The sequence below is a fragment of the Amblyomma americanum genome, chromosome 9 (assembly GCF_052857255.1).
Source record: "Amblyomma americanum isolate KBUSLIRL-KWMA chromosome 9, ASM5285725v1, whole genome shotgun sequence".
NCBI lineage: Eukaryota > Metazoa > Arthropoda > Arachnida > Ixodida > Ixodidae > Amblyomma > Amblyomma americanum.
This window is the reverse complement of record NC_135505.1, coordinates 118,968,900-118,994,634: the sequence shown is the minus strand read 5'-3', so window position 1 is coordinate 118,994,634 and position 25,735 is coordinate 118,968,900. Positions and strand designations below refer to the sequence as shown.

At 44.5% G+C, this 25,735-nt stretch overlaps 2 protein-coding genes across 4 annotated transcripts in view; both read right to left on the bottom strand.

Moving 5' to 3' along the window:
* Positions 1-15,046, bottom strand: part of LOC144105412 (vitamin D 25-hydroxylase-like) — a 39,919-nt gene extending 24,873 nt beyond the window's left edge. The window contains exons 1-3 of one of the 2 annotated variants that reach the window (XM_077638529.1): positions 14,918-15,046; positions 5,488-5,704; positions 2,576-2,700 (exon numbers count right to left, since the gene is read on the bottom strand). In XM_077638529.1, the coding sequence (XP_077494655.1) occupies positions 2,576-2,700; positions 5,488-5,702 (340 nt within the window). In that variant the 5' untranslated portion in view covers positions 5,703-5,704; positions 14,918-15,046. Of the gene's footprint in view, positions 1-2,575; positions 2,701-5,487; positions 5,705-9,324; positions 9,810-14,917 lie in introns of those variants that run through there. The other variant, XM_077638530.1, reaches the window with a different exon arrangement.
* A 7,724-nt stretch (positions 15,047-22,770) lies between these two features.
* The window catches only part of LOC144104190 (vitamin D 25-hydroxylase-like), a 37,222-nt gene continuing 34,257 nt past the window's right edge, over positions 22,771-25,735 (bottom strand). For both annotated transcript variants that reach the window (XM_077637062.1, XM_077637063.1), the window contains exon 9: positions 22,771-24,804. In XM_077637062.1, coding sequence (XP_077493188.1) covers positions 24,623-24,804 — 182 coding nt within the window. In that variant the 3' untranslated portion in view covers positions 22,771-24,622. The remainder of the gene's footprint in view (positions 24,805-25,735) is intronic.

Genomic DNA, 25,735 nt, shown 5'->3' with positions numbered 1-25,735 from the left:
CAGCACATTTGCAGCACACTTCAAGCTGCTGTGGAAAAACCTAGCCCTGGAAATCACGTTTCCGGAACAGTGTAAACTCTCCGCTTTCTTTCGTCCATTTATTTATGTTAACTTCTAGCAGAAAGGCAATCACCAGTTATTTAATTTACGTGTGTACAGCGTAGAAGCATTATACTGGAAATGACGCTATGCGCGCCTGCGGGCCCGAACACGCCAGCGAAAAGGACCCCGGCTGGCAAGGCCGACCGGCTCCCATTAGCGCCCATGTATTTGTTGGTTGACAGTTCGACTCCTGACCAATGCCTGACGCAAGTTACGACTAAGAATTCGGTTCTAGATAGACCGGAGATTCGAACGCGACCACTCCGACGTTTGTGCGACAATTTGGGGGCTCAAAGTCTTTGCGCAAATAGCGCCTCACCGCGCAAGATAATGTGTCTCCTGTAAAGGGGTATGTATAAGCCAAGCCAAGAATCACAGTTGTCGGAGCAGTTCCCGTTTGATGATGTCACTTTCCGTCGGCATTTCCTTGCGTGGCGTCATCATTCCCGTTCAGGTCCCGTCACGTGACCTTCCATTGTCATAGACTTCTTGATGACAACGCGTTTCCTCTGAGATTGTCTGTCTCCTTATGCTTATAGCCAGTTCAGTCATTACTTCGGATGCTGACAACATTGATCAGTATGATCAGGTGAATACGACTAGTATACGTTTTTTCAGCCAAGCCATAGTTATTATTTTAATTCATTAATTGTATATTTTAGTCTATATTTCTTGTAATGCAATTTATTTTATGTATATTTTAGTGTATTTTAAATGTTTTTATTGTATATATTAATATACTTGTAATGTAGTAATTGTATACTTTAGTATATTTTTAATGCAGATTAAATATACTACGCGAACAGAAAATGTATTTTTGATGCATTTCTTAGAGTGATCAAAGTATTACTCCTAGCGTACTTAGGAAGCATTCGTAATGCAATTTAAGCATAGAAACAAAAAAGGCTAAATAAATATGGAATTAATAATTGCGTTCGAAATGCGTTTTTAGCACACCCGTTTTTTACTAAAGGATTACTGTTTTCCGCGCATTCTCAAGCCTATAAATTAACTGGTTTATAAGAAATTTGTTCAACTGCAGGAAGGTTTGCTTTTCTTCATGTCCGTGCAGTGATGTGCTTTAAAAGTAGCCGCGGCCTACAGAGTGCTGTAACGCCGCCATAATAATTAAGCCCTGCCCGTAATTTCACCTGCCGGTGTACGCTGTATTTCTGCGCTCATGTAGCCAAAATCAGGACAGACCTCAAACTGGCGTCAAAAAACCTTGGCAAATCTGGACCTTCCCCGTCATGGCATTGCCCTGCTAAAATGTTCTATTAAGGCACGGGCATCTTGTTCAAAACAACTGATCTAAGGCTCACTCAGACTGATGGCTAAGTACAAAAACAACTCTGCTGTCAGCAACTGCAAAAACCACGAGTTTCGTCTCTCTTGTTATTATGATGGTAGTAATTGGGGGGGGGGGGGGGGGGGGGGTATAATCCACAAACATAGAATAGCGTGCAAGAAAATTAAATAAGCAGATATTGTAATTTCCGCGCAAGCTTAGGATTAATTATAAAATTTATTCTTTATACTAATAAGATTGGGTTGAAAAAAGACTCATTACGGTAGCCTGTGTCCTATTGGCTTAAATTTACAATTTATCAACGACGTTGGTGTGGTGATTCTCAGCATACCCAAAATTTTGTACAAAACATTTTTGAACGGGGAAGAATTCATAAGGGCAGTTTTTTCATATATTGTAATATTTCACTATAACCATCAATATATCCGCATATCTCCCATCATCAGGACTGCATTTTTGAGCCATTAACGTTTTTGCTATCGCCAAAAGCGTTCCCCACTGGTTTTCTACGGAGTCTTAACTGCTCGATGGGAGCGATGGAAAAAAAATTTTAAGAAATATTTTGGCATTTATGCAAAAACAATGGACCATCATGTTATATATTTATGTACCAGAACTTTATTTTTCCGATTTTCAAAATTTTTGCCCATGAATATTGGCCAAGTTTTCAATTCACCACAGTATTTCAATTTCTGCTCACGCATATTTGTCACTATTTAGGAATATCTGCAATGTGTATTGTTCCTTAGCATGCAGATTTCAGTTTCATTGTTTCAATAGCAAGGAAAGTGACCTACATTTACAGTGAGGTTCATTAGATTTCCAATACTGAACAAATAAAGCTAAACACAAAAAAAGTTTTTAACTATATAGCAAGACTCTAATGCTGATTAACGATAACTAATGGGCAGTCATGATCCTCCTTCTCAACCACGAGCTAAGGCTTCTTTACAAGCTGATTGTGCACGTGAGTATTTGGTAGCCTCCAATAATACAGAGGGATGCACATAGTCCCGCCTAAATTTCCATGCTCTCAGGGTACTTGGGCACTTGGTATCAGTAGCCATCTTAAATCCGGCATACACTGTTTTGACCAGCAGTGACGTGAGGTCTTTACACAGGTACTGCAGGAGGAATTTCAGTCTTGAAGTATGAATTACTTACAGCCGACAGAGAGTCCATAGAGACGCCAAGCTTTCGAACGGTACAGCAGCTCATCTCTCGAAAACAGCCTCTCTATGGCATCGTAGTCGTTTACAATAACGAGCTCTGTGAATCCCACTTTGACCCTGCAATGAAAAATAGGTGAAGTTGCCTCTTTATATGCTCTTTTCTAATAATTTCGCTTGTTTTGCATCAAACATGCGGATGACAGCATTTGCATTCGCGTCTACATTTCTTCCTGAGCTTTAACGAATGTTCCCCTTCCGTACACTCGTACGTGTAAAGGCATATCTAATTTAGTGTGCGTTTGAAATTATGTGGCTGATGCTCAAAAAAGCAGCGAAAACTACATTGTAACTGCGGCTGATAAGGAGAGAATGGGCGGCCCTTTGGCGAGATGAGATCAGGAAAGCATTATGCAGTAAAAGGAGCGAGGCGCTGGTTCATGTAGGTTGGTTGAAACTGAGTATTGAGCGCAGTACGATGTTGACCCAACAGGTGGGTGTCGTTGGCCACCCGAAGCGGTGATAATTGCAAGCGGACAGGAGGAAAAGCCCAGCTCTACCAGAAAAGAAGCATATAATGGAGAGGAGTTTTATTAAATAAAATATGCTTTAAACTCAGTGTCATTCATTGCCGATTCATTTTCTATATTGCATTGTATTTTCTTTCATGTAATAGTCATATTAGGAGCGTCTGAGGAGTACAAAAATAAACTACTGTCCTCGGTCCCCTACCTGTTTAATATAAATAAATGACATCACTTCAAACACATAATAACACACATAATAAATTCTAGTGCACAACACGGTTAATTTGTTTGAATTTGTTTGTTTGAATGAGCAAAAAGCGTGGCTTATTTCATTTCATCACCGACATAGTTCCCCATAGCTTGACCGTAAGCAATTGGCGCCGTAATTCGTCCCTTACCGGCAGACAGGATTTCTACGACACATTTGTCAGACTCAGGTGAAAGCTGAACACTTTCCGAGGTTCAGATGTGCCTTTAGAAAGCAGGAAGAGGTTTTTTAGACCGGAGATCTACGTCCAGCACACCTGATCCTTAGAATCCTTAATATTCGAATATCCATGGTGCTGTTGGTCTGCAATTCATGAACCCTTGCTGCAATCAAAAATAACGAGAACGGTATGTACTTACCTTATCATTTTTATGGCATTGAAACCTTCCCAGCATACAAAATGTTATCAAGATGGCTTAAAATTATATCTCCAAGGATCGGTGTTTTCGATTATTTGCGCCAGCAGCGTTTTGAAATGCTGCGGCCGGTCCGAGTCTGTCCATGCGCTCATCCACATACCCACTGTTTTGGCGCCAGACAATAGTACAAATATTTTATGTCAAACGGACAGTTTGCATGTTTTTCTCAACTCTAGCTTTCAAGAATTACAAAACTTCTCCCGAAATTTTTTTTTTTAGAAATTTTAAATCTACGAGTGAAGTGTTTCGCTAATCTGTTGACAGCTGATCCGGATCATGAGAGGTATATAACTGGAAGGATAAGAATCGGGTGGAGCGCATATGGCAGGTTCTCAGGTCATGAATAGCTGGTTACCACTATCCCTCAAGAGAAACGTGTACAACAGCTGTATCTTACCGGTACTTACGTACGGGGCAGAAACGTGGAGGCTAGCGAAAAGAGTTCAGCTTATGTTAAGGACAACTTAGCGAGCCATTGAAAGAAAAATGATAGGTGTACCGTTAAGAGACCGGAAGTGGGCAGAGTTGAGGGAACAAACGCGTGTTAATGACGTCCTAGTCGAAATCAAGAGGAAGAAGTGGGTTTGGGCAGGGCATGTACTGCGAAGGCAAGATAACCGCTGGTCCTTAAGGGCAACGGAGTGGATTCCATGAGAAGGCAAGCGTAACCGGGGGCGGCAGAAGATTAGGTGGACGGATGACATTAGGACGTTTGCGGGCATATGGTGGGCGCAGCTTGCACAGGACAGGGTTAATTGGAAAGACATGGGAGAGGCCTTTGCCCTGCAGTGGGTGTAGTCAGGCTGATGACGATGATGATGAAATCCCAGCGGCTAACCACATATCTCAAAGCACCGGTCGTCTACTTGAAATTGCCCTCCCACCGTCGCATGCAGTGCTACATTTCCTGGTTCCTTTTTTTTCGAGAAGCTGCAAACTGGAACGGCCTACCCTGTGACATCGTGGGCATTGCTTAAATCGATTTAAACGCTTAACCGATATTTCTTAATGCTAAATATTTATTGAGACTTTTCCTTAATAAGTGCAAACCCTAACCCTTATGTAGTGTCTAATCAAATAGGACGCCTTTAATAAAGCAAAAGTGAACTAATCTTGAGTGCATTGTATGGGATGTGATATTGTTATGTGTAATTAGCGTGGCACATACCGATTCCCAGCGCCGCGCGAGGAACGAAGTTAGATGAAGTTTTTCGTTATTATTGCGCTCCATAAATATGCAGCTGCAGAGCTTATTGTGACAAGCGCTCCTTCAGGAATCCTGACGTGCGTTTGCTTGAACGGCCACGCACCTTTGTGTTGTAGAGATAGTCCACCTCTTTTTTACAGCGGTTGCTCTGAAGCGTTTGATGTGCATCTTTAAGGCTCTTGATGTGTACCACGTTGCTTGTGTTTGTGATGCAAGTAAAAATATCACGCACGTTTCTGTTTCCTGTATTGCTGGGAGTTATTACGAATGAATAAGCAATGCTGAGAAGGCTTACAATATATCTGTACACATGATGAGTATAAAATGAGGCAAGCATTGTAGTGATGTTTTACCGCATTGTGTCCTAGGTGGGACCTGTTAGGAGAATAAACGAAGTTCTCTGGGCACTGTCGACTTTTGCACCGTTAGCTTTTTTTTCTAGTTATGAGGTTTGCGAGACCTCCTGCTACAGAATTATTTCCTCACCTGAACGTATGACCGTAGCTTTTGGCCCATTCCATTGCCGTGGTAGCGAAAAAATGTTGGTGGTGGTATTCGGTATGGCCAATCAGAGGAGTAGCTGGCGGAACAGGCGGTAGCTTGGCATCCTTTGGAATGCGCTTTTTTCTGAGCTGAGACAAGCGGATGACGTATAGTACCAAGATAAGCACGGCTGTCAACGTCAGGCTGAGCCAGTCCATTTCTGAAAATAAGGAAGAGCGCAAAAATTTAAAAGACAATGTTAACAAATTTTCGTCCCAAAACAGCTAGTGCAAACATAGCAGTTCGTTTTGCTTTCTACTGCATGTATGCGAGTTCCTAAAAGTGTGTTTTGAGTTTCTGACTAATAAAGTTGCCAGAATCAAGATCAGTAGAAGTGCATGAAAAGGGCTAATACTTTAATATGTCATAAATAACACTCTCTACATTTCAAACTTCAAAAAGCTAAATTCTGCATAGGAAGTGTCCGAATAGCTGCAGTGTGACCGTTGCCCTAAGAGTTGAAGTGTGACCTTGGAGGCAGAAGTATGGAGGCTAACGAAAATGGTTCAACTTAAATTGAGGACAACAAAGCGAGCTGTGGCGAGGAAAATGATAGGTGTAACGTTAAGAGTCAGGGAGAGAGCAAAATGTTTCAGGGAAAAAATAGGTTAATGATGTTCTAGGCGAAATCAAGGAGACGGATTGGGTTTGCGCAGGGCATGTAGAGTGGAGTCAAGGCAACCGATGGTCGTTAAGGGCAATGGTCCGGATCCTAAAAGAAGTTAGGCGTATCAAGAGGTGGGAGCGAGTGCTGAGAGGATCAAATTAATAAGTTTGGAGGGGGATAAGGTGGCTGTGGCTGCCACAGGACAAGGTCATTTGGAGAGACATTGGAGAGGCCTTCAGAGGGGCTCAGTAGGGCACAGTCGGGTGACCTCTACGATCCGGTTAAGCCCTCTCCATCGGTACAAATTACTATGAAAAACTATAACATCAGTTCTTGCTGGGGAGTGACAAGTTGCACAACGAAGTTGCATATTTTCTGTCCTAATGTGGACCTCTATTCTCCTTCCCATTTGACTTTATTTTTCTTGTTCTGCTTTCTTTGTTTTCGTCTCAAGCCTTGACGCTCGAGCAATGCGACACTAATCAGAGTGTCGCTCGGTGATTAAAGTATCACAGAAGCCTCTCTCGTCTAACTGTCGCAGCAATACCTTTTGAAACACTATATACGTATTAATGCGAAAACATTATACTGGTCATCGGCAACGAAACCCGATAACCAGAACAGGTCAAGTCCCAAAACACAAACCAAACTCAAATAAAAATCTCACGTGAAAGAGAGGGAAATAGAACACAGGACATTCAGACCGCTGGGCGAATACGCCACAGGGCCACAGGGGCTTTGGCTTCTTGGCGACCAAAGCAGAACCTAGTATATGCGTTGCTTAACAACTCTATTCTAATGAGTAGGCGTATAAATAGGAATGAGCGAAGCAAATAAAATAAACTTTCCCTCCGTAATTTTTAAGTTTCGCAGGTTGAAATTTAGGCGGTTGACATTCCTCACGTAGTACATAATATTAAAAACACCTTTCGTCTTTTGTCTCACTATGATAAAGGGAAACAATACTGGTTCCTTTTAAGAGCGTTAGCTCTTACTATTTACGTTAGTCAAGGACGCGTCTGTCTGCAATGAAGGTCAAATTGACGAAAACAGTTACCACATGACCACACCATATTATATAGCAACAGTGGGCCCGTAACGCCTCAACTGATACCTACACCTTCGATCCGCTAAACGGGGTCTCCCAGCAAAATTTAGCCAGGGTTTAAAAATATGCCGCGGCACTCTAAGACGACGCGCCCAGATGCATCCTGTTGGCTGTTGTGTGGAGCAAGTCATATGTTTTTTATTGTGCTTAATTGCATGGTTAATTGAAAATAATTTGCCGAATTCGCAAGCAATGAAGATAGGCGAAAAATTCCAATGCGAAAGTTGCAAAACGGCCCGCAAAATGTCCGATGGAACAGCTTTTAACTTTCAATCTTTTACGTATTAACTTTTATTTTCGCTCACTGCAGATGCCCTTGAAATGCAAACAAAAATATCACGTGGTATGCCCGCTTGAGCGCCGCGATTACCGTGCTCTCAAACGTTCCGCGTAGAACCGAACAGATGATTTTTCCCGGTATGCTGCCACTGAACCTGTGACAGGGCTGTGAGGCAGGCACTGGCTGTGCGATTTACCCCAGCGCACGTGATGAGGGCTGCGTCTGCTTACCCCTATCGTTAAACGCCGTGGGGGAAGCATACCGCTGGCGTATCTGCACAGCCAGCTGCTGCGTCGCTTCCCTGTCGGTTTTTAAGCAGCAGCACCAGGGAATAAATGATCTGTTCGTTCCTACGCCAAACGTTTGAGAGCACTGCAATCGCGGCTCGCAAGCTGGCATGTCACGTGGTATCTTTTTGCATTTCGCAGGCATCTGCAGCCAGAGAAAAAGGCTAATACGTAATAGATTAAATGTTAGAAACCGTTCAATCGGACGTACTGTCGACCGTTATACGACTTTCTGACTTGAATTATGCAGCTATCTTTCATTGCTTGCGAAGTTGGTTAATTAATCTCGACTAATTATGCGATTAACCACAATAAAAACATATTGACTTGTTCCATACAATAGCAAGTAAGATACATCTTATCGGGTCCTCTTAGAGTGCCGTGTCATATTTTTAAACATTTACTAAGTTTAGCTGGGACGTCATGTCTATGTGCCAGTAAAGCGGGCGTCGAAGCGGGACCACACCGGGACCACCATCTGCATAAAATTTCAGGGCCACCCGTTTTACGCAGAATGTTCAAACTAGTGTCAAATGACTTGACAGGTTACTTAGAATAAATTTAGTAATTTAGATGAAGCTCAAAGAATGTGTGGGATTCGCACCGATGACCTTTCGGCCACAAACCGTGCATTCGGAGGACATTCATACGGCCATCACGGCCGAACCGTTTTGTCTCAGCGGGCTCCGGATTGCATCAAAGATTTCGTTGTGGTGTGATACACACGTTCAAAAAAATTATTGCCTGATATAACGAGGAAATATACCGCATATAGCGAAGGTGGCTGTAAATCGTAATAGTACTACAAACTCCATTACGTAGATGGTGCTGATTGTGGCATAGAAGGAATGTTTCCGAAAAAGAAACATCCGTGGATGTTTGGGTTTGGTCTTTCCCACGTTTACTGAGCACACCTAGGTAAACATTTGAAGCTCCCATGGCTAACGTTCTTAAATCGAGCTAAGGGTAGACAGCTGGGCTAGTTGGTTTGCATTATTATGGAACATGTTACCAGCGCAAGAAACAAGGACGAAGGGAGAAGAAAGACAACACGAACACCGGACTTCAACTGATATTTATTGCCACCTTGCGGGACTTTTATATGCAGAGAAGCACCACTACCGCCACCGACCGTTCACAGCTATCAACACACGTCGGTCCACAAATGACGAAAGCATCTAAACTAAACAAAGGCAAATCAACCAACTGCGTACAAAAGCACATCGCAGGCTTTTTTGTTTTCTTTTTTCCTCATTTACCTGCCTGAACCTACAATAACATTTGCCTGCAAATAATCAATTAACTTTTTTCCGAGCGCGACAGATGGGGAACTGACACACTTATCTTTTTCATTCAATATACATAGGGCTTCGAAAATTTCCCGGCTTCGCTGCGTGCCGAACCAGCGCAGAACACGTGTAACCCTCAAAAACGCTTTGCATGCCAGCTTGTGCAAGCAACGATGAATGTGGGCAGCTAAATGGCCCCCGCCACTTACCGAATCGATATTCCGACGATGCTCCAGCAAGCGCTCGTTAAGACAGCGCCCTGTTTGGCCGATGTAACTTCTCCCGCAGGCGAGGGGAATTCTGTATACCACGCCAACCTCACATTTAACAAGTGCTTTGGTGTACTTTATTCTGCACGCTGGCCTCCTCTTGTCGTCATTTACGCGGCGTTCTCCCCCTGTCCTCTATTCCTGTCCCCTCACCTCTTTCATTTCATTTCTCCATTCTGCCTGCTGTCTTTTATTTCCGCTGCCCCAGCTCAGGTGCTTCAGTATCGATGGCAGATGCCGGGGCTAGCAAAAATCTTTTCCTTCCTTTTTACTATTATTTTTAATAAAACCACTACCACCACCACATCCGCCCCAGTTTTTACGGGGCCGAAAACACCACACGTGCTCCGCACTTGTCGCCGACCTTTTTCATACGATGAGAGAACTGATGCCAGTATGGCGCCACAATAGGCCGCTGTTGGGGGCGTGACTTTTCTTCCAGCCTGCGCTGACCACCAGACATTAGCTCATGAATCAGCCTTTCGACTACAGAGGCTACCATTCCTTTCGGGAAATCGGCCTTCTCCAGAAGCCTTAACTGGGCACCAACGCTGTCACGAACTTGATGTTCGCAAGACTTGTTCAGAGCAGAGCGGATGTAGTTTTTTGCAATAGCTCTTTTTACGAGCTTGGAATGGGCCGAATGATAGTTGTGTTTTTTCGACCGTGGATTATACTGCCAGCACACGTGCGTTTCACGAAAAATAAGGCACACATCAACGTATTGGGTGCTACTATACTGCGGGAGTTCGTGCGTAAACCTCAGGCCAAAGGCGTTGCTGACAAAAACGTCAAGGATTTTGCCCACCCCGATCCATATATCCTGAGCCTGAGAAGCGTCCATTACCACGAGGTGGTCATCAACGTACCTAAATACTTTCCGCACGCAGGCGTTGTAATGGGACGCCTCAATGCGCTTGTCAAAAGTATATAAAAATGTCACTTAAAAGAGGTGCGGGGCAAGAGCCTATGCACAGTCCTTCTTTTTGAATTAATTGATGATTGTTAAAAGTAACGATGGTGGATGAAAGGTAAAACCGTAAAAGCTCTAAAAAAATTGTCGGTAGACAACCCCGTGATGTTCTGGAAGCCTACAGCCCCTGCGTCTTCAATAAAATCTCTAACAGCGCGGAAAAGCTCAGGATGAGGTACTGAGTAGAACAAATCCTCCACATCAATTGAAAAAGCATAGCTTGTTTGACATGACGTTTCAGACATAGCGAAATAATCAATGACACCATTCGAGTTCTTTACACGAAAAGGATCCTGTACAGGAAGAGCACTAAGGTGCTTCTGCCGGAATTGAGACAACGCGCCCAGCCAGGAGCCCTTCTCAGTGACAATAGTTCTGAACGGCATAGATTCTTTGTGGGTCTTGGCAGTGAAGAATGCGCTCAGTGAATCTACGTCAGCAGCGTCGATGCTTTTTCTCAATTTAACCAGGTTTAGCTCCTGACATAATAATAATAATAATTGGTTTTTGAAGAAAGAAAATGGCGCAGTATCTTTCTCATATATCGTTGGACACCTGAACCGCGCCTTAAGGGAAGGGATAAGAGAGGGAGTGAAAGAAGAAAGGAAGAATTAGGTGCCGTAGTGGAGGGCTCCGGAATAATTTCGACCACCTGGGGATCTTTAACGTGCACTGACATCGCACAGCACACGGGCGCCTTAGCGTTTTTCCTCCATAAAAACGCAGCAGCCGCGGTCGGGTTCGAACCCGGGAACTCCGGATCAGTAGTCGAGCGCCCTAACCACTGAGTCACCGCGGCGGGTTCCTCACATAAGGCGATAGCCTTTTTCTTCACCTTGCCTAGGGACAGAGACTTCGGTACAAAGTTTTTTGTCATAGCCGCGCTTGCCTTCTGTCGGAAGATGGCTTCAGCCATCACGGCGAAACAGCCCCCCTTATCTCCCACTAATAGTGAAAGATCCTTGCTCTTCAGGTAATTTGCAGTGGAAATAATTTCAAATTTGGGGGCCAAAAGCCCGCCGCTTTTCCGAAGGCACTCAACGGCTTCAGCGATACAGCGTTCCTGGTCCTCTGGGCTGGCTGCAGCCGCCACATCACTGACTATCGAGAGCATTTGTACAGGTTCTTCTTTAAGCTGAACGCAAATCTTTAGACCGCAGCTTAGCACAGCTTTCACGTTTTCAGGAAAATTGCACTCACCAATACAGGTCACTTGGTTTGGCGCAGTGTGCTGACGTCGCGCATGCACTTTCTTCAAGGCACTATCTACCACTTCAAGACGTTATCTACCGACAATTTTTTAGAGCTTTTACGGTTTTACCTTTCATCCACCATCGTTACTTTTAACAATCGCCAATTCATTAAAAAAAAAGGAGTTTGCATAGGCTCTTGCCTCGCACCTCTTTTAAGTGACATATTTTCATCTGCTTTTGAGAGGCGCATTGAGGTGTCCCTTTACAACGCCTGCGTGCAGAAAGTTTTTAGGTACGTTGGCGACTACCTTGCCCGGAGGTAGAGATATCGGGCTAAGAGGTGCGCCGCCTCGTTGCCTGGAACTCACGTGTGAGCTGGTTCCCATATGAGGCTAATTTTCCTATGCATTTTCCTACCAACTAGTATTCGCACCGCTTCTGGTGCTACTCTGCCCCTTCCATAATTGTAGATGGCTGTTTTGCTGTCGCTTATTATGTAACTTGCCTTGGTGCCTACGCAAGCAAGCGCTATTGCTACTTCTTCCGCTACCTCTGAATTGCGGCTGCGTATTGTTGCTGACGAGATTGCTTTGCCTTGGCCATCTACTACCGAGGCTACTGCTGCTGCCAGTTTGCCGCTCACCGCATCTGTGTACGCCACTGTCTCGCTGTTTACTTCGCTGAAGCGTTTGAGTAGTGCTTCAGCTCTTTTTTCCCTCCTTTCCTTATTGAAGGTGGGATGCATGTTCTTGGGAAGCGGTTCAACCCTCAGCTGTTCCCTGATTTTTCTTGGAATATCCTGTTTCTTTTGCATGCCTCTGTCCGTCTGCAGTCCCACCATGCTTAGAATGGCCGTGCCTGTGTATGTTTGGCTGAGTCTTTCCTGCTGGGCGGTCCTTACTGCTTCGGCTATTTCTTTCCATGTAATATGGATTTCCATTGCTAGGAGTCTTTCGGTGGAGGTGCTTATGGGTATTCCGAGTGCTCGTTTGTAGCATCTCCTGATTATTGAGTCCAATTTATCTCTTTCTGAGGCCCGGATGTTTAGATATGGTGTAGCGTAGCTGAGTCGGCTGATGACGTACGCTTGTACCAGCTTAACTAGGCTCCTTTCCTTTAGCCCTCTTCCCTTGAGGGCAATTCTTCTGAATATCCCAGTCATCTGTGCTGCGTAGCCTTCCAATTTCTTTACGGTTTCGTCGTTGTATCCGTTACTTTGAATATAAAGACCTAATATTCTTATTTTGTCTACTTTGGGTACTGGTTGGTTTCCGACCATGATGTTGAGATCGCTGTCTTTTTTCAGCCTTAATGATTGGGGGTTGTACATTGAGAGTTCTGATTTTTCTGGTGAGCAGGCAAGCCCCCTAGCTGCAACGTACTCTACCACTGTATCTGCAGCCGTTTGCAGCTTGTTCTCTATTTCTGCGTCACTACCTTGGTTTATCCAGACGTTTATGTCGTCAACATACATGCTGAAATTTAGGTTTTTTATTCTCCCAAAGTTAGCTGAGAGACCCCTCATTGCCATATCGAAGAGGAGTGGGGAGAGTAACGATCTTTGTGGGGCACCTCTGTTTCCTAGCTCTTTTTCTTCCGATTCCAAATCTTGGTATCTTATCTTTGCCGTCCTGTCTGTCAGGAAGTTCTTTATATTAGAGAAGCCTGGGAGACCCTTCTACAAAGCGCGGACCCCGCCATGCAGAGGAAAGCCATCCATCTGGCGGTAGAGGCCGCGAAGAGCCAGCAACTCTTTGCCTGCATCTAGTCGCGGAGGCCCCGACCCCTGCCCCTAGGCCTGCGCGCCAGGGGTAGGGAGTAGGGGGTCTCCATTTCTGATGGAAATAAACGTTTTTGGAATGGAATGGAATGGTAACGTTCTGACGCCGCTGCTGCTACTCACGCACCTGGGGCGCACGCAACCTGTGAGCAAGAGTTTAAGAGAAACTTCTCTGAGTCACGTTTCGGGCCCCGAGACGCGCTTGTAGTCTTCTGAACTTGACAATTTATTTGGCAATACGCAGCACGGGTCATAGACGCTGTAGAATTTTTTATTTCAGTAAGGTCATGACAGAGGCTCATGGTTTGCGGCGACTAGGTGTTGTGAGGTGAGAAAGTAGGTGTCAATTTTTTATGAAGAACGGACTTTAACTTGGCAATAATTTATAAATTGTCGACTCTCGACAAAGCAGACAGCGGAATAAGAAGAGGTGCTCGTTATGACATAAATAACGGAAGAAAAACAGTCACCAAACCAAGGAGCATACATGATGTCTTACTTTAAACCTTGTGTTTTTTGTAAATGGGAGAATAATAAAAGCAGAAGAAAAAACAACGATCTGCCGCCAGTGGGATCCGAACCAACGGCCTCTAAGTTTCGCGTCCGGTGCTCTACCAACAGAGCTACGGCGACGGCTGTGCAATCTTCTTCTTTCGGGACTATTTCGTGTGTAGTGTAAGCGAACTCTGAGATTGTTCACCATCGCCGCCCTAGTTCAAAACAAACAGCGCTGTTCGAGAGCTCTAGGCAAGTGTGTGGATTGCTGTACTCTTAGTGGCGGTAGGTTAGGCGTTACGCGATATTGACGGAAAGAGCACTGTCCCTATCTGCGAATAGATACAGATAGACTTTTGAGAGCGTTAGCTCTTAATCATCACGTTATTCGATTTCCTGGGGTCTGCAACCACCCCCCTTCGGCGTGGAATTTTCTGTCTAAGTCTTTTCTAAGTATTTTCTAAGTTAGAATTAAATTCTAACATTGAATTCAAGATGGCGGCCCAATTGTAAATCGATATAGCAACCCAATTGGTGATCGATTGGTGACGTCATTAGCATATCGAATTGTAGATTTATTGGCGACGTCACTTATAAATCCAAGATGACAAATTCGTATTTCTATTGGTGTACCTAACTTTAATCTCATTCATATCAATTCCAGTAAACCAAACAGGTAACGCTCGTTACTTCAACGTCTTCCAGATGATGAGTAATCGTGTCGTGGTATTTTGCGACACCAGAGAAATAGTTTTTTGCGTTTCTATCTTGGCCGCTGAAAAGACCTATTTCCTGTCCTATAAGCTCACTTGACGATTAAAAATTATAAAATGTCTTTTTTATGGCGCATGTCTCTCGCAAGGCTACCATCCGGACCCGTAGCCATCTTTTCGTTCCCAAATTAATGCTCAAATTCACAATAATGCGCGATGCAGAGTGTATCCCCTGCTGGCATCGTAGCTTCAAGGAATCGTTACCGTAGCTACAATTACTATCTCTGCATAGTCATCTGCTCCTGTAGAAGGTTCATAAAGTATAGCGACAACCCCGAGATCGCACAATTCGCGAGAGAGAAGAAAATTAGATGCTTACCCGCGCCTGTACGGCTGCTAAAGCACTTCCTGTATACAGGAAGCTACCAAAGCGAGGAAAAAGCGTACAAGCGCGGCTGGCAACTGCAAGTGCACTTATGTCCGGTCCCGTGGCCTTCAGAACATTTGAAAACATCCGCTGCAATGAGTCCGCTCAGTGGTTAGCAAAAGCACATTGAAATATGTAGTTTGGAAGGAAGAGTGAAAATGGAACACAGCTGGCCCTAACAAAAGAGGAAATCTTTTTCCTCATAGCATTTATTTACCCATGATGACTTATCAGAATTAATCACAACTGCAACGTCAGGTGTACTGTTAATAAGAACGATTCATAAAGTGATGAGTTTATTTATCAAGTTTTCTCATGAACGAAAGCATAGTTTTTGAGCAAAACTCATAATGTATGATGACATCAAAGCAGCATTTTTTACATGCGCCCCATAGATATATATTTTATTTCCTCATGCTGTTGTGATTAATGACCTACCCAAGTGCATGTCCTGTAATGTCCGTCTTTTTGCCAATGATTGCATTATGTACAGTGCCACATATAACCCTGCTGGCAATGAAGAGCTCCACAGCGATCTGTCGAAAAACGAGGAGTGGTGCGGAAATCGTGGAATCTTGGAATGAGTATTAATGTCAACAAAAAGTCTTGCTTACCTTCCACACACGCCAGTATTATCCTTCGTACAACGGCTTTCTGAACAGGATGGTGATCTATTTGGCATCCTGTTTATAATATTTAGGTATACGCATCTCCAGCGATTGTAAATGGTTACCTCACATTACAAATGTTACTAAGTAGGCTAACCCCATCCCTGGCTTCCTTCGACGTTACCTACGTTATCCGCATTCTCACGTAAAACAACCTGCATACGCAGTCCTAGTCAGGTCCAAACTGCAGTACGCCTCCGCTTTATGGGAACTGCGTCATCATAACCCAATCGCCAATACTCAAAACAGTGCACTTAGATTTTTCTTCTAGGAATATTCTCATGAACGAAGCGTAAAATCTAAAAGTTAAAACCGACCTTCCACTCTTACAAGAGCGCGCCGCAAAATATCTAAACTCTGTTTCATTAATTCTAATATGAGTTATCACGTAGTGCAGCAACCATAACTTCAACTCACAGGCCCTATAGCCACTTCAGCTGAACCACGGCCGTTTATCCGCCATATGCTAGAACGATCCATCTTAAGTCGTTTTGTCTAAGAACAGCAATCAATTGGAGAAATCTGCCCGCAGACGTCATCCATCAATATAATCCAGTCAGTATACAACAGCCATCGACCATCTTTTCTGTTAACCTTGTTTTATCCACCCCTTTGTAAAATTCCGCACCCCTGTCGTCTTTGAGGTAATCAAAATAAAGAAATGAATCAGAAACACGAGGGCAAATTTTCATCAGTGATACATCAGAACCTCCGCTCTGAGCTCATCTGAAATGCCTGAATCTTGTGATGCTAAAATAAATGACTATAAATCAGAAAATATTTACACATTTTTGTAAGTTGCAACCCTTTCCATTTTTTGGCTTTAGCGCGTTAACGTTTTTTTCAACGACCTAGCGTACCTGTTGCGCCGTCAACTTAAAGAGGACAGCGGCAAAGTCTTCGAGAAAGCCTTTCAAAACTAAGGGTGCATTGCATTGCAATGGGACGACACTAGCACACGACAGAACGTCGCTACACATCGAACGTACGGAGCTTCGTCTGCTCAGCTCTCTCTCGTCCCGTTGCGGCAGCGTCGCCAACTATGCTCTTTATTATGACGCACGTAACCGCGCTCTAAGCCCAAGTTATACGTTGGGGGGGAGCGTAAGGAACAGTGGAAGTCTTCACCAGGCTGTCGACTTTGCAGTGACCACTTTACCGAATTATGTTTCGACGGAACCGGAGCGAGGGCGGGTCTACAACCTCCTGAGGTGTCGACGGTGTTTTTCTGGCTCACATTAGAGCCTCCAAAGAGTATAGTACTGCGTTTTCCACGGAGTGTATCACTAGTAGTTTCTTACTCTACCAAAATTATGGTTCAATGGGCCTTTATTCATGATGTGTGGTGCAATTGATTTCTAACACCGCTTGCCACTCGCGCTGCATCACTCGTCTTTCTTGTCAGTCGTTTCTCTTGCCTGTGCAGCTAAAACGTGGCTTTGCTCTGGAGTTAGCTATTTTAAACACGTCTGGAAGTTAAACACCCTAAACTGATAAATACCACCATGAGTTCTATAACGAGCGGCTCGTCGAGTGTCAGATTTCCGCGCCAGCTTACGCCTTTTCTTTCCCACACGAAAATTCGGTTTCAAGGTGACCTAGCCTTAATCATTCCACTCCTGCTCCTTTACGCTCCGAAAAGACGAACTAGTTAAGAACGTAGCGTTTTATACACGTACCCTTTTGCCGCTGCAGTGTGAGATCTGCAAGCCTGCTCTCTTCGGTTTCTCTGAAATTATACGGTTCTCCAAACAGTGCTCACATTTCTCGTGTTCAGCTTGCTTATCCCTTTGATATAACAGCTGACATTACACAAGAATAACGGGAAAAACTGAGAATGAAAGGGCGAAAGACGCGAAATTTTGCCTTGAAATACGCAGCAGACGCCAAACGTTTCGGACAGGCCGTCCAACTTCCGGTCGCTTCACTAGCGCCCGCTTCCGAAAGGAAGAGAGCGGCATCCAACCACCTTTAAAGCGGTTGGATACGCGAAGTTTTCACGGGTAAGCGGATACCAGCCACGAAGATGTGGGTCGAGAAGCTGAAATTCTACGAAAGTTGCCAGAGGCGCTCGGCCTTACGACAAGGAGGGGATGGCAGGATACGGTCCCGATGAGATGCAAGATGGAAGTCATCAACAGGCAGATGCGGAAGAAAAGCATGCCCTGGATCCAACTTCGCTTCAGTGAATTGGGGCGCATTCCAAGAATGGGCTGCGAAAAGCCAGCACAGGCAGCTGTTGGGCCGGAAGGATGACATCGAGCATTGGAAGATGAGCCCAGGCCAAGGTAAAGGCTTTGCAAGACCCGCAGCACTGGAAAGAGAAGGTGTCGTGGCAGTTAACAAACGAAGAAGCGGTTTGGACTTGGGAAAATGCAGATATAGCGTATGGAAAGTAGCAGCGGCCGTTGCATCAGCCACTGGCCGGCCGGACATAAAAACTGAGATCAAAGTCAGGCTAAGTTTGGCGCAGGATATCATTGTTGTAGGTTCACTGAATATAGAAGCGGCTCGCCAAATTCTCGGAGTACAAGCGGTAATGTTAGACAGGTGCAAATATCATACCTGCGCGTACGTCAAAGCCCCAGAGGACGCGTGCAATGAAGCACTGAGGCGCATTATTCCAGAGGAAAGTGAAGAAGACATCCGATGAAATATCAGAGTATAAGGGAAGCAAATCCGGTCTCTAAGGAAATTTGGAAAAATGGCCGAAGTGGCGGTCACTTTCTCGGGAAGTGGAGTTCTATTTTATGTCTTCTACAAAGGAGGGGAAATGTCCTGCTACGGTTTCAAGAAAACGGCCCGGCCTGCTACGGGTGTGGAGAGGTGGGTCACAGGGACGACGTTTGCCCCAAGCCGAATATAACGATATGTGAACTGTGCGGGACACGGAATCCTGTGGAGGGACATTAACGTGTGGTGCGCTGTTTAGTGTGTAATGGTGAACACAAGACAGACTCGAAGCTTTTCGAGCAGGAATTCAAGACTCCATACATTATTAAGAAGAGTGAGGCGGAGAAAATGCGTGACCTCGGAGTTGCAAAGGACATGAAGTCAAGGCCCATGACAAGGTTCGAGGCAGGCGCAGCCGGCGGCCTAAGATCAAGCAGCCGCTTACGGTCGGTATGCTAGGCGTCAACCGAAAGAAGCACAGGCGAATCGATGGAGCGATGCAAGGAGAAGACCACCGAAAAAAGAGCGGAAAAGGTGAGCTGGGCAGCGCGAGTTGCTTCGGGTCCTCAGTTATTTGGAAACAATACTGAATGTACAGAAGTGAAAAAAGAGCCGGAAGAGCTTAGGATAGAAAATCGGAAACTTAAGGAGGAAATGAAAAATTTAAAAAGAACTGTGAAAATCGATAATGCGGGGCCTCTCCCCGAAAGCTTCGAACGCAAAAAAAACCGGGGTTCCCGAAAATAGCCTCAAATAAATAAAGGATATGATCATGAAAATGAAACCAGAGTTTAGAAAGGAACGTTTACAGATGCGTTCTAGCCTGGAGGAAATGCAACTCACCATGCACCAGTTCAATCTCAACCAAAATCAGCTCCAAGAGGCGGAAGGCATGGAGCAAAATGAAATATCGGTCCTTAAGAATATGATGCACCGGAAAAATAAGGAAACAACAACGTTGGGCAAAAGGACATCGGTAAAGAATTAGACTGCCAATAGAATATAGGCGATCATGACGATCAGTGTCCCGAAACAGATGGACAGACATAATCAAAAGAACAAATTAATAATTCGGCAAAGGAAATACACATGATTTAAAAAGAACAGGCCACACTACAGGAATATGCAAATAGCGTTGATGTCAAACCGCGCTAATAGCTCTGCACGGGACCAATGCGCACGCAAAGCTAATTGAATACAAGACCTTTCATGTTCACCCAAGCACGTGGTGCAAAAAATACACGGCCTAAACTGTTGATCTGGAAGTGGAGGGGGTAAAATATACTTGCGTACAAGTGTTACCCCTTCGCAGAGAAAAAAAGAGAACTTGGATCGCAAATATCTACAGCAGGCCGAAGGTTACAAGGGGAAGGTTAGAGAAATTTACTAGAAACGCCAAAATTGCGGCTAATGGAGGTCCACTGCTAATTGAAGGGGACTTAAACGCCGCAAGCTGCCAATGGGGCGACATGTATGAGATTGCGAAGTGAAAACACTTAGCAGATGCAATCACGAATGAGGCGCCAACGATTTTAACGGACCAAGCGAACCTACTAGAGTGGGCAATAGTTTTTTAAGGACCCTACTCCTGATTTAAATCTAGGTACCAATCCAGGACATGCAGCCTGGGAGAATTTGAAGGAGAACATAGGATAATATTAATAATGATAATTTGTTTTTGGGCAAAGGAAATGGCGCAGTATATGTCTCATATATCGTTGGACACCTGAACCGCGCCGTAAGAGAACGGATAAAGGGGGAGTGAAAGAAGAAAGGAAGAAAGAGGTGCCGTAGTGGAGGGCTCCGGAATAATTTCGACCACCTGGGGATCTTGGGCACTGACACCGCACAGCACATGGGCGCCTTTGCGTTTCGTCAGTGCACTTTAAAGATACCCAGGTGGTCGATATTATTCCGGCGCCCTCTACTACGGCACCTCTTTCTCTCTTGCATTTTGATAAAGGCGAAATGCTTGAGGCTCGTGTACTGTGCGTTGTCACTAAGGAACCCCAAGAGGTCGAAATCTCAGAAGCCCTTCTCTACGGCGTCCTCACAGCAAGTCCCTTTTGCTCGTTAAACCGACATAAATCAACCATAAACAAATCTTGCTTCTTTCACCCACACACTCCTCCTTTCTCTTACGGCGCCGTTCGGGTGCCCACCGAGATGCGAGACAATAACTGCAACATTTCCTTCCCTCAAAAATCAATTTCAATTTTTTCCAGTGCGCGCCATCGTAAACTTGTCGCCATAAAAACGTCCTCTATATTACAACCTTAACGCGTTCACTGCTGCCGTTGTACCTTTCGAATTGCTTCTTCTAAACTTCTTGTGCAAGGCTATTAATCATTTCGCTGTAAGCACAACACCACAGAACATGGACAACCATTGAAAGAAAGGTTTATGCTGACTACTGTCTTACAAAGAAAAACTGCAATGAATAGGGGGTAAAACAACTTGTGGCAAAGGAGCTATGCTTTTATCATTTTCAAGTGCGTTCGGTATCACCCGTATGCACCCGCACTAACATTATAGAGGTCTAGGCCTAGACAAGCCACGTGTGCGGCCCTTCGCGCATGCAGTCTTCAACCAGGGACGTTTCAAGAAAGTTGAACGGTGTTTTCGCTCATGCGGCTACGAGTATTGCAATGCCGCTTCCGCGACTGCCCAATTGGGCCAAGGCTACAGCAGCAAAGAAAACTGCCGTGAAAAAATATACAGAAAAGTCTGTATGCATGCGCCGTTGCATGCGCCTGACGTGTGGTCGTAGCTTTAGTTAGTTCCTGCACTGCCACTTGTGAATAAGAATTTAAGGTTAAGTGATAAGCATGAAGTAACTGGTGAAGATGTACTGCACGAGGGCAGCCAGCTATTGCTCAACGACAGGGCCATGTTCTAAACAGAATTCCATCATTCCTTCTTCCCGCTGTGGTTATTTTTATGTGGTGACCGCTAAACTACTGCACCCTCACTTCTCGGCGTCTTCATTCTCTGGGCTGAAGCAGTGCAGTAGGCATGTTTTGTTTTTGATTTTATAAAGTATCATTTTTGTCACCATGCGGTGAATAACCTCAGCACAAGTGGTATTCGGGCTAAGTGCTTTTCTCACCCGGGGTGAATGTTCTACATCCACACCAACGGTTTGTCCTCAAGATGTAGAATACAGAGTACAGGTAACGAAGATAACCACATCAAATTACGCAAGTGAAAAGTGAAAGCACAGCCAGTTTAATTGAAGCAAACAAGTGCATTCTACGCTGGTGCGAATGTGACACAAAAGGTGTAAATGTTTGGTTCGGATTATGGAAGTTTAACGTCCCAAAGGGACTTGGGCTATGAAGGACGCAGTAGTGAAGGGCTCCGGAAATTTCGACTACCTGGAGTTCTTTGACGTGCACTGACATCGCATTGTACACGGGCCTCTAGAATTACGCCTACATCTAAAATCGCCCCCCGCGACTGGGATTGAACCCACGTCTTTCGGGTCAGCAGTCGAGCGCCATAACCGCTGTGTCACTGCGGTGGCGTCCAAAAAAGTAGCAGATGTCATGCTCTTTTCACTTATTAGCCATCTAATGAGTAGATGTGTGGAACAACGTGCTCTCCTGGAAATGTTTACATGCGACCTACCAACAAAATTAGTGCGGAGTAAGTATCTAAGCACACTTTTTGTTGTACAAGATGCCGAAGCCTTCTTGGCACTGAACACACATAAAAAAAAACTGGAGTATGCTTAAGCTTCGCCTTTAAGAGTGGAACGCGACAGCGTGTTGCAGCGCTGCCAGGGAGTCCACGAAACGTCACCTCCAGTTCGGCGTGACGCCTTGCTCATTGGACAAATCGCTCGGAGTCTGTATGAGGTCTCTCAGAACAGCCCATCCGCCGCCCGAAGAGATCACGATCGGGCTGCAGTGACGCTTCTCCCTGAATAGGCCGTTGTGGGTCTGCGTTGTGATTATGAATTAAAAGGATGAGAAAGGCGCAGTAACTGTCTCACATATCTGTGGACACCTCAACCACGGTGTGAGGGAAAGGAGTAAGCTTGGACAGAAAGAAAAGACAGAGAGGCCGTTATGGAGGTCTGCGTCTCCGTTGGCGTCGCATTCGTAGAACACAACAGCACACAGACGCGTAGATAAATCACAGGCGCTCGGGCAGTACGGGTTACATGACATCGCAATAGTTGACACCCGCACAAAACATGACGCACACAGGTCCGCTCGCTGCTACCTGTCCGTCTGAAGCACGAGGAGGTCGCGAAGGGTTGCACCCAGGCTGTAGTCCGCAGGGGCGAAACCGTCTTTTTATCACCGGGCTCCGCATTCGGACCAGTTGATGTCTTCAAAGGTTTCCTCTGCTAGTCCTCCAAATTCAAATCCACAAGCGCTGTGCGGTGCCAGTGCACGTTAAAAACCCCAGGTCACCGAAATGACCGAAGTCCTCCATTACGGCGTCCCTCATAGCCTGAGTTGCTTTGGATCGTACAACTCCGTAAACACTAAGTCAAACTGAACACGGTCATAACACCACCTATCGTACCTCAGCGCAAGCAATGCGCATTTACATTATCTCTACAGCATTGATGACACTGATTTGCTACAGCTAATGGCAGTGAATTGAAATGCTTTATTGAGTATAACGTGATTGTTATCAGGTCACGTTTCAAAATTCGCATACTCATAATTACTCATGTTCGCATAAGTACATAAAGAAACTTCCCGAAGTGAAATACCACAACGCATTCAATAGGTGTCCTTTTATTGAGTTCGAAATAATGAGCCTTCGTAGTGTGGTGCAGCGGTATGGAGGCCTGGTGCTTTGTGGCGTAATCATGCTAAGATTAATTTCATGCAATGCAGAAAACAAAGAGCCTTCGAAGTGTGATTTGCGCCTGCTCGCCTAGCAATCTGAAAGACCTAGGTTCAATCTCCCGTATCTCCGCAAGTTTTTTTTTTATTGTGTTACAACGCCGACGACAACGCGAATAACGCCGACGCCGATTTTTTTGCGTCACGAGCTTCCTTACTCTGTCGCCTTTAAATGGCAAGAGGCTTTAGGAAGATTCGACTAGTGGAGGTTTGTATTTAGTCGTCTTGGCCACGTCGCCGTATCTTTAAATGACCTTATTTGTAATTAGCGTACAATAATAAGCGTTTTAGTGTTTACTTTGAAGCAAAATGTTCGTAGAAAACATTGCACAGTATGAAAAAACAACAACTTTGATTTGTTGTTGGTGCAGTCCTCAATTTAAAGACACAAGCCCACAAGGAGGATTGGCTATGACCACGCCGTGATCATTTCAATCGTTTTCGTTGCTTTCTGAGCTTAAAACAAAGATAACAAGATACAAAAATTCTTCCGCTTGAGCTTCCCTCAGAAAGAGTTGTCCTGTTTAGGAAATATGTTATTTTTACAGTCTAACGTTGTCCCGCCTTATCTGTAGCACCAGTTGTCAAGCAAATAGATGAGGCAAAGCTTTTTTGTGTAACGACAACATTTGTCAGTGACCCCTTCGTAAATTACGGCTTTGCGTAGCTTAGTTCCATCGTTTGGGGTTGATTTAGGGATACTAACGAAGAAAAGGGGAAACCTGCAGCAATGTGACAATTATAGACCTCCACATGCCTATTTAAAGCTTAATATGAGAGGGCGTACTTATTACTTTAAGAAATTGGACTTCTCTCATCGTTTGTCAAATTGTCCTACAGCTCTTACACGAAACATTTTCGGTCACGTGAAGGGTAAAAAATATTGCATATTTTTCTTTGTAACTACCCAGTGAGTCATGTTTATGCAAGATGTCCAGTTGGTGATAGCGACTGCCTACAGCCCTGCAATGGTCGAATCTTCGTAGATCAGGCAGGCTTCTTTAACGTCTTGTTGTAACATAGTTGAAACTCTCATTATATGTGTTCTGACTTCCTGTCTTTCCGGGTGTGATCAATTCAAGACTGAGTTTATTCAGCCACATCGTACGATTAGGCGATGGGCGTTATTTGCACGTGCTGCAGTCCGACATAACTCAAGAACAAAGCAACGGATGACGCTCAGAACAGGCCCTCCAACCAATGGCTGTCGACTGGTTGTCGTGACGTCACTTTTAATTCACTTGAACCGTAGTTGATCATCTTCCATCTCAAAGCCTTTGTGGCGCCATGCTCGTAGGTTCAAGGGCGTTTAGTACAAGGTGATGACAGTAGGTGGACGCCATTGTCTGGTGTGAATCGTTTAAGGGCCATTCAACGCCTGATTCTTAAGTTTTATCCGACTATATTTAAGTGATGCATTACTGACATTTCAGAAGCTACTATAGATGTTAATTTTTCCTTGGGATGAATCTCAGCTTGTATTTAGCCTTATTGGGCAGACGGTCTATTGCATCTCCGGGATCTATAGTGACGCCTTCTTCTGGCAGCACTCGGAAGTGCTGGAGTATGCAGGTAATATACAGAAACAAAACCATGATGGCCTGCGTCTCAGCTGGACACTTCCGTTTTCCTGAAAGAATAAGAAGATAACCTCAATACAAAACTTATTACTAGTATATTCGCGAAGACTGCTACACACAAAACTTCCATTCCTAAAGAAATGGTTGTCACCCCTATAACTATTGTGCCTAGTAACTGTTTACTTCATCTGTTTCTATCCAAAAGACAATTCCTATGTTGCAAGATATCACCTCTAGTTGGCAACGCCAGGAACTTCCCTTTGCATCATTCACTACCTCTAGGAACGTGCAACAGAAACTACCTTCAGACACATCTACTATGCCGCCTAAAATTTTTTAAAGGGTGGTGATAGTCTTGTCTATTTGGGGACACAATTGTCTGCCGTAAACGTTTCGTCTCTTTCAAAAATACAAGCATATGGTTTAACAGCTCGTCCCCTATCAAAAGAAGTACAAATTTGGACGCAGCAGTAGCCGTAAAAATAGTTCATACCGAGACTGATTTATATCGATAATACTTGACACGTACGTACATTGGAGGAAAGAGTAGAGAAATTAGCGGGCTTGAATATACCAAAATTCGAAACAACAGAGCCAAGCCCGTATGAAACAAAGCCGCCTCAGCACATGATCCCAGCTAATTAAATACATCATTGTGTAGAAAACATAGAAGTTACTCACGGATTGTCGCATTTTCCACAAAAATATCGTCATTTTGTATACAAGCTACGGTAATCACTAACACCTAAACACGTCGCTCTAAATCAAATTTTTAGAAGCGGACGAGTCTCCGGTACTTTCCAAAACCAAATTAAACAATGGTATAACGTATATTTATATCCCATATATGGCGCGAAGAGGAGTAATGATAATCTGAACAGATTTGATTCAACGCAACTGCTATCCAATCAAGATTACAAAAGTTTTTCGGAGCATAATAGTTTGCTTGTACCAGAAATGAGCAATAATTATAGAAAACAC